General features: G+C 43.4%; 1 protein-coding gene across 6 annotated transcripts in view; it reads left to right on the forward strand.

Annotated features, from left to right (window-relative positions):
* LOC140726256 (electrogenic sodium bicarbonate cotransporter 1-like) overlaps nucleotides 1–7,170 on the forward strand; it is a 199,507-nt gene extending 192,337 nt beyond the window's left edge. For all 6 annotated transcript variants that reach the window (XM_073042380.1, XM_073042382.1, XM_073042383.1 and 3 more), the window contains one exon: nucleotides 1,757–7,170. In XM_073042380.1, coding sequence (XP_072898481.1) covers nucleotides 1,757–1,865 — 109 coding nt within the window. In that variant the 3' untranslated portion in view covers nucleotides 1,866–7,170. The remainder of the gene's footprint in view (nucleotides 1–1,756) is intronic.
* The last annotated feature ends 1,898 nt before the right edge of the window (nucleotides 7,171–9,068 follow it).

Genomic DNA, 9,068 nt, shown 5'->3' on the forward strand with positions numbered 1-9,068 from the left:
ACACCACTAGTCACTGGCAGCCAAGCAGAAAAGGCTCCCTTTATTCCCACTCTTGCCTGCAGACAGTCAGTCAATGCTCTGTTCTTTCTAGTATCTTTCCTGTACTACCATGGGCTCTTGTTAAGCAGCCTCATGTGCAGCACCTTGTCAAACACCTTCTGAAAATCCAAGTAAGTGACATTTGCCATTCTCCTTTGTCTATCCTATTTGTTATTTCCTCAAAGTATTCCAAAGGATTTGTCAGGCAAGATTTCCTGTTAAGGAAACCATGTTGATTTTGGCCTATTTTATGTGCCTCTAAGTACCCTGATGCCTCATCCTTAACAATTGACTCCAACATCTTCCCAACCACAGAGGTCAATCTCACTGGCCAATGATTTCTTTTCTTCTGCCTCCTCCCTTCTTCAAGTGACATTTGCTATTTTCCAGTCCTCCTGAACCATGCCAGAATCTAGTGATTCTTGAAAGATCATTAGTGATGCCTCCACGATCTCTTCAGCTTCCTCTTTCAGAACCCTGGGATACAGTTCATCTGGTCCAAGTGATTTGTCTATCTTCAGACCTTTCTGCGTCCTAAGCACCTTCTCCTTAATAATAGTATCTGCACTCACTTCTGCCCCTTGACACTCTCGAACCTCCAGCATACTGCTGGTGTCTTCCACAGTGAAGACTGATGCAAAATACTTATTTAGTTCGTCTGTCATTTCCTTGACTCCCCATTACTACCTCTCCAGCAAGATCATCTACCTTATTCCGTGCACTGTGTACATTCAATATAACACCTGCAGTCTTGGATTCATCATCCTTTTTGATTCTGTACCCATGCTATTGTGCAACTCATCCCACTGACTGCGATTTTGCCCTATTATCAGCTTGTCCTTCCTGACAGTCACACTACACACTGCATCTGCTTTTTATCAACTGGCCCATCCTCAGCCCTGTCACTCAGTTTTCCATCCCCCTTGCCAAATTAGTTTAAACCCTCCCCAAAAGTTCTTGCAAACCTGCCCACAAGGATATTGGTCGCCCTCGGGTTCAGGTGTAATCTGTCCCTTTTGTACAGGTCATACCTTCCCCAGAAGGGATCCCAATAATCCAAAAATCTGAAGCCCTGCCCCCTGCACCAATTCCTCAGCCATACATTCATCTGCCAAACCATTCTATTCTTAACCTTCACTGATATGTGACACAGGCAGCAACCCAGAGATTACTACCCTGGAGGTCCCACTTTTCCATTTTCTACTCCTTAACTCCTTAAATGCTCCCTTCAGGACATCCTCCCTTTATACCTATGACACAGTTGAATAGGAGATTGGTAAGACCACGGGGTGTTATGTGCAGTTTTTGTCTCCACATCTAAGGGAGGAAGGGTCTACTTACTGTAGAGTGAGTGCTGCAAGGGTTCACCAGATCGAGTTCTGGGATCACCGGAGAGACTGTGGGAGCTGGAACCGGGAGCAACCCGCGGTTCTCCGGAGGAACGTGGTGGATGGAGCAGCAGAGGAATAGTCAGAGATTCAGATTGAAACCTTGCATACGGCCTGGTGCTTTGTTACTGCGGCAAGGTTTAGTCATGATTGGTGCAGATCCTGGAGTAGGCTCATAGGGCCAGAAGGTCCGCTGCAGCATTCTGTGTTTCTCTGAGTGGCCTCTGCCTGTCCTGTTTAGCTCCAATTCCAAACCAGTGCTGTGGTGGAGAGGGGTTTGCTGATCTTCAATTACCCGCTCATTAAAGCTTCTTCCATTTGTTTTGCAGCCCTCCAACCACTCCATTGAGAACTGTGCCTCAGATAAGAATCGAACTTGAGCCCGACTACGAACCAGGCTCCTTATGGAGAAGCAAGGGAACAGAAACAGCGCTCTGAGCCAGCGACCCAGTGCAGATCGCACACGTTCTCACCCGCCAACGCTGCAAGGCAGACTCGCCTTGTGTTTGGGAATTGCAGTCTGGTCAGAAAGCTGGGGAAGGCCCGAGGCACTTTTCCTTTGCTCTCCATCTACGCAACCCACCCCACCTCACAAACTCTTCCAGAGAGCCCTCCAAACCCTTCCAGGACTAACGTCTTTCTCGAAGAATGTAAGAGGCAGGTGGGGAATTGAGGAGAGGCCAGTTTGGTACGCTACAGCAGCAAGATGCTCCTCTCCTCTTTTAACTACTCTGCCATGGCAGACCAGTCTAGCTCAGTTATTCCTTATGACCTTATTAAGAGCCAAAATGAAGGACTAGCGGGGAATTGCTGACTATGCAAAGGTTATTGTTCCAATGACACTTTTGCCCTGCTTGCTGGATAAACTAATTACAGATACATCATAGTCTCTTCACACCTGACGTCTTATATTGAACTCCTTTTATCATTTGATCCAGTAATTATCAGGTGGGATATATTATTATCTAGCAGCAGACACAGTCTGTAGTCAGACATAGCTCTACCTCTCATTTCTAGAGTGACAGAAATTCTGTACAAATGATTATTATTGTATGCCGCTGTGATTACTAATCTCAATCTGAAAGGTTAAAACTGGGGTCACTAGATCATTAACACTCTTGAACACATCTTTGAAGCCCTTTTTAAAGCATTGCGAGAGATTAAAACTATTATTTTATTTGTGACCAAGCAGTAATTTAAATAATTATTTTTAAATGACACTTTTTTTGTACAGTGCTTAGCCTTATTCTCCCACATGTAAAAATAGGATAATGATTTTAATTAATTTGGGGACCAAGATGCAAGCTCTTTCCTTTAATACCCTGCATGCTCTGTGCTCATGCGTACTTGCTGGTGGATAGCCCACTTGCTTCTGGGATTGAGCAGAGGTCAACTTCAGCACAGTGCTGATTTAGCCCGCAGGACTGGGCGAGGTGCTGATTTTAACCACCTTCTGTCACTCTCCGTTAATCTCAGTAGCTTTGGTCACGTTGGGTTAGAAGATTGCCCCTTGGTACAGAGGAACTAATTCAATTCATAAATCTTGGCTTGAACACAGAAGGCAGATTATTGTCGGAGTTGTGCTGCCCACCTGTGCTGTTGGAATGGCCACAGAGAAGGCTATGCTGAGTTCCGAGGTGGTGTCCTCCCAAGTGTGGGTCGGGTAGTGTTCTTCCTACCTTTCTGTTGGATCCGCAGTGCAGGTTCAGAAATTAACTACAACTGTCTTCAGTGTAATGAATACATTCGGCACAACCAGGCTCAGTCTCAGTCCGGGGAGGTGGGAACTGAAGCCCATTCGTCCACACGTGCAAACAGAATAGGAGCAGATGGCAGTCATTTGATCCTTCAAGTTTGTTCGTCGTTTTATCAAAATCATGGATGATTTCTGTACTGCTATATCCCTGTACTATCTCCCTGATTCCCTTGATATCCGGAAATCTACTGATTTCTGTGTTAAATGAACGGAGTGACTGAGCCTCCACAACACTTCAAGCTGATGTATTCCAAAGGCTCGTCACCTACTGAGTGCAGAACTTCCTTCTCAGTCATAAATGGCCGACCCCTTATGTCCCAGACACCTCAGCCAGGAATAGCAATCTCCCTGTCCAGCCCTTAAGAATTTTGTAAGTTTCAATAAGATCACTGATTCTTCTGGACTCTAGAGACTTCCACTCAGTCTCTCCTGATATAGTAAAGTCGTAGACTGGCAATCCTAGTGAATTCTTTCTGTATTCCTCCTATGGCATTTACTTCCTCCTGTAAGGGATTTAAAACTGTTTTCAATGCTCTAGATGCAGTCCCATCAAGGCTCAATGTGTTTGGGTAAGATATCTTTACCCCTCTCATACCCTATCATAATAAAGACTGATATACTATTTGCCACCCTAATCACATGTCAGATCTCAGTGACTTGTGTACTTGAATATTCAGGTCACTTTCAAATTCAAAACAATTTATTGTTTAAAAATGTTCCGTTTTTCTCTTTTACACAGTTTTCCACACTACATTCCATTTGCCATGTTCTTTCCCATTCATTCACTTGTCCATATTCCCTGGGTGCCTCTTTGAACCCTTCTCCTTATTCATAGTCCCACCTAAATTTGTAGCATTGGCAAACATGGAGATTTGATATTGGTCCCTTAGTCAATTTATTGAAAGACATCGTGAGTAACTGAGGTTCAAGCACTGGTCCCTATGGTGCCAAACTAAGAAAGATCTATTTATCCCCACTCTGCTTTATATCTGACAAATATTTCTCAACACAATAATGCTTTCCCCTCAGCTCCTTGTGGATGAACCTTGTTGACCACCCTCCTCCTTGGGACATTCTAGAAGGCCTGCTAATTCCAGTGCACCTATCTACCAGTTGCCTTTATCTATGTAGTCACATCCTCAAAATGCAAGCCTGGTCTATGATGTAATTAAACTCAGCCTGATCTTATCTCAAATTCCATCTCCCTGCCTTGGTTCCTTAATGTTTATTCCCTCATCCAGCAAAAGTCACCCTCAGTTTCAAAAAAATTCATTTGACCCTAGTCTTGGTTACTCTCTGGGCAAGAGGGGCCCAGACTGACCTTCATATGAGGAAGACAGTCCTGATATTACCCTTGAATGGACGCTGAGTTTAAGGTTCAGCCCCACCACGAATAGATACTCTCTGTCAGCCCTGTTAACCTCTTTATTCCTTTAAAGCTTTTAGTGATCTTGAATTGTTTCAGCTTCTCCTACACAGCACATGAAAGGGTGTACTATCCGTTATGTTAGAAGATTGGACTGACTCTGTTTAGAATACTTGAAGATGTTTGGGCTTATGCAGAGAGATACTCTGGGACTTGGGACTTGGGATCTTCCTGTGTGGAGAGATGAAGTTGGGTATTCCCTGGTTGAGGAGTGATCCCTCTGTGACCAAAAGGACCAAGAACCTGTTACCTCAGGCTGTGGAGCCTGGAGCTGGAGAAATTCTCTCAGTATAAGGGGCCGGCCAACTAATACAGATGTCCTCACTTGGAGGGCTGTGAATATTAGAATTTCTCTTCCCTTGAGAACTCTAGAGGTTCAGTCACTGGGAATGTACAAGCTTGGCTGATTGGTTACCCAGTGTTATTGGTCAAGTTTTGGATACCTGGAATCAGGGGCATAGGCTGGGTGGGGCTGCTGGTGGAGGAAAGTGGGTTTGAACCACAAAATCATATTGAATGTCATAACAGGTTGGAAGAGCTGAAAGACCTACTCCTGCTTCTACTCCTCGTGCTTCTTGCTGAAGCTCTTTAAGAATGTGCAGTTGAGATGCTCACCTACATTTCTTTGTCTCTCTCTCTCTATTCTAATCAAATGTTTACTTGCATCAATAATTCATATAACCGGAGTTGTGAATGACGTTTGCCCTGTCCAGTATTACCAATGTCAGTGAGAGGTGAGGTGGGCTCTGGGGTGGGGATGGTTTTCTCAGAGCTCACTATATGGTATTCTACTTGTTACATCCCCAATACCAGAGGGGGTAAGCATTGTCAAAGGGCCAATAGTTGTTGATGTGACTTCATCCGAGAAGTGGGTTCAGAGTGTCAAGGAGTATGTGCTTGTCGATGTGGATACAGGAAGAGGGATGGGCATCTTACCTAGCCTTGATCAATTGCACTCAGAGCAGATCATTGGCTAATTTTTACAGAGGGGTGGAAGTGATGGAAATGGGGAGTGGGAAATTGGGGAATTAGGTTGGTGATAGATTGGAAAATGTGGAAGTGGGAAGGGATAGGAACTTGTCAAAACAGGCAGTAGTAAAGGATGGGGAGATGGTATGGAGGGTTGTAAAATAGGGGTGGGAAAAAAACAGAAAAACAGCCCCACAAATCTAATACAGGTTTAATGTAATCCTGATATATGGTCATTTGAGCAATCCTGCAAGTTCATTGTAATATATACCCTGGGCCTCATGGAAAATTGAAGCGTTCTGCATCTCAGCAGTCACTGCTGTGTGGTGGATATGCTCTGCGTACTGTGACATCTGAAAGGGTGACTTTAGAACATGTCAACTCATGGCAACATTGGCACTTGTTACTGACTCTCTATTGCCCAGGAGGAGAGAGAGACAGTTATAACCTCCCATACCCATCAGGAAACTGGCTGCTGTTGGATACTCTAACACAGCGATCATGGATTAAAGCCACATGAGGTTTAACAAGCAGAAATTTGATAGGAGAGTTGTAATGTTGAACATTTCAAACCAAGTCTACACATACTTACGCAACATGAAGCACACACCCAGGACATTTAAGTCTACTTGGCAAATGATTGCAGTCTTTTGTAGAAAAGTATTACATTTAATCCATTCCTAAAATAGCAGTGTTGAAATTCCAGCTTTTACAGAGAGCAGCAGGGAACTGCAGCTTCTACCTACAGCCCCGCTAACACAAGCAAACCAAGCTGTGGACAGGACAAGACTGAGGAGGACAGGGAGCTGGGTATTAAAGGAGGAGAGAGAATCAGAGGTTCAGGAACGGTATTGGCAGGTGAAGACAGATTTGTCAGTGGGAGCAGGGGTGGGCCAGTGGACAGAGATGACAGAACACCAAGCCCATGAAGAGGATGAGAACTTTAAAGGCAAAGTGTTGCCAGGCAAGGAGCCGGTGTAGGTCTGTGAGTACAGGGCTGGGTTAACAGGACTCCAGGGATGTGACATAGTGTGTTTTTCTTCTACCCATCACTGCACACAAAGTCTTCCAATGTGATTATACTTGAAATGCATTTGACTACTGAATCACTTCAATCATTCACTGAAATACCAAACATTCATTACTTTGTGTTAATATTTTCATTACTGTAAATACTGGGAGCAGCGAAGGTTGAAGGGTGGACTACAAACCAGTGAAGGATGCACAGTATATGAACTCTGCCTTGCTACTCCCAGTCATAACCTCAGCCCATTCCTCCCCTCTGTGATAGACTGTGTACATTTGTAATCTCTCATATGCACCTTGAGCCACTTAAGTCACTAATAATCTCCGTAGGGCTGGTGATTGCCCTTGTGGGAGAAGTGTAAAGATGTTGCATTTAATTGTAGCTTGCCGAATAGGTAAAAATGGCAACATTATGAGATGTTGGATTAATATAAACAACTTTCTGTGCTAGCAATGATGATTTTTTTTATCAAATGATGTGGGATAAGAAAAAATTAGGGAGGTTTTTATGCATTTTTTTCAGATCAAGTATATGTGAAAATAAATAAAGCAATTTTATGCACTAATTTTGTGGCACTTTGTCTGTCTCCGCTGAAGGGGTGAATGAGTTTTGAAGTTGTTTGTCCTTTACACCTGTGCATACATGTACTTGTGCAATGAAAAACCTACTTGCAGCAGCATCGTAGGTACATGGCATCATGTAAGCAGCATTCACAAACAAAAAATATTAAATATATAATACACAAATTTTACAATAATAAAAGCATAATTAGAACAACAAGAAAACAAAGTCCATTTAGTGCAAAGTGATCAAAATGTCATAGTGTTTCTAAACTACTAAAAAGGGTTGTGCTGGTTGGTTCAAGAACCAAGTGGTTGAAGGAAAGGAAAAGTTCTTGAAATTGGTGATTTGGGACTTCAGGCTTGACCTCATGCCCAATGGTAGCTGTAAGAAGATGGCATAGCCCAGATGGTGAGGATCTTGAATGATAGATGTTACCTTCTTGAGGCAATGTCTCCTCTAGATACTACCAATGAGAATAGTACTGTGGGTAGCTCTGTCGGAGAAATAACGAAGAAACAATGGGCCAATTTGCTTTGAATGCTATAAAACACAGCATCAACCAGGTTGGGTAGTTTGGTGCTATGTTGCAAGCAGTGGGAATTTGTGCTGCTTAGCTCATTTTGGTAACCTTCACACTTCATTAGAGCTGCAAATTATCCAGGGTTGGCCCGGAATCTCCACAGATTAAAGACTAACCTACATGACATGAGAACAAGTAAAACCATGGATAAGATTTTGGAATACTTGGTTATTAAAATATTGGACCTGACAGTATGGGTAAAGTTCTGTTACGTAAGTAAATCTAAATTCAAAGCCTGCTATTAACAAAGGTGATGATGAATATACTGGATTATCATAAAACCCAATAAAGTTCTTCACAGAGGGAAAGTTTTGTCTTTCCCAATCTGGTCTATAATGCGCTCCAGGCCTCCTCATGTATCTAACTCTGACAAGGCCCAGCAAGCCATTCAGTTTTGGGACAATTAGGGATGGGAAATAAATACTGGTCTTGTCAATGGAACACACATCATGCAAAAGGTTAGATACATACAGCATGGAAACAGGTCTTTCAACAACTTGTCCAAACTGACCAAGGGGTCTTCCTGAGCTAGTCCCATTTACCTTTTATTTTGCCCATATTCCTCATAACTTTTCCTATCCATGTAATGGCCCCTGCCTCTACCATTTCCTCTGGCAGATCGTTCCATGTTCTCATTCTTTGTGTGAGAGACTTTTCCCTCGGGTCCCCTTTAAGTCTTTCTCTCTTTAAACCTACCCCCTCTAGTTTTGGATTTCCATTCTCTGGGGAAAAGACTATGACAACCCATCCAAATGATTTTTATAAACTTCTGTAAAGTCCACCTGTTGGTTCCTTTCACTCCAGGGAAAACAATCCCAGCCTATCCAGTATCTCCTTATAAATCAAACCATCCAGTCCCAGAAACACAGCGTGAATCTTTTCTGCACCCTCTTAGGCCATCCTTCTATGCTAGGCAACCAGAACTGTATACCATATTCCTGATGCGCTCTCACCAGCATCTTGTAGAGCTATAACGTGACGTACTTAATGCCCGGCCTGATGAAGGCAGATGTGCTGTACACCTTTAGAGCCTGCCTACAGTATGTCACTACTTGCAGAGAACTATAAGCTTGCACCCCTAGGTCTCCCTGTTCTCCAACACTCCTCAGAGCCCCGTCATTCACTAAAGTCCTGGACAGATTTAGCATCATACTTGTGCGAGTTAGATTCCAATTGTCATTCTTTGGCCCGCTTTTACAGTTGCTCTAAGTCCTGCTATATCCTAAAACAGCCTACACTATTAACCACACCTCCAAGTTTAGTGTCATCCACAAAGGCAGTCCATTCAGACATACAAACAGGTGTTGGGCTGTCAACAG

The sequence above is a fragment of the Hemitrygon akajei genome, chromosome 4, assembly GCF_048418815.1.
Source record: "Hemitrygon akajei chromosome 4, sHemAka1.3, whole genome shotgun sequence".
NCBI classification, from domain to species: Eukaryota; Metazoa; Chordata; class Chondrichthyes; order Myliobatiformes; family Dasyatidae; genus Hemitrygon; species Hemitrygon akajei.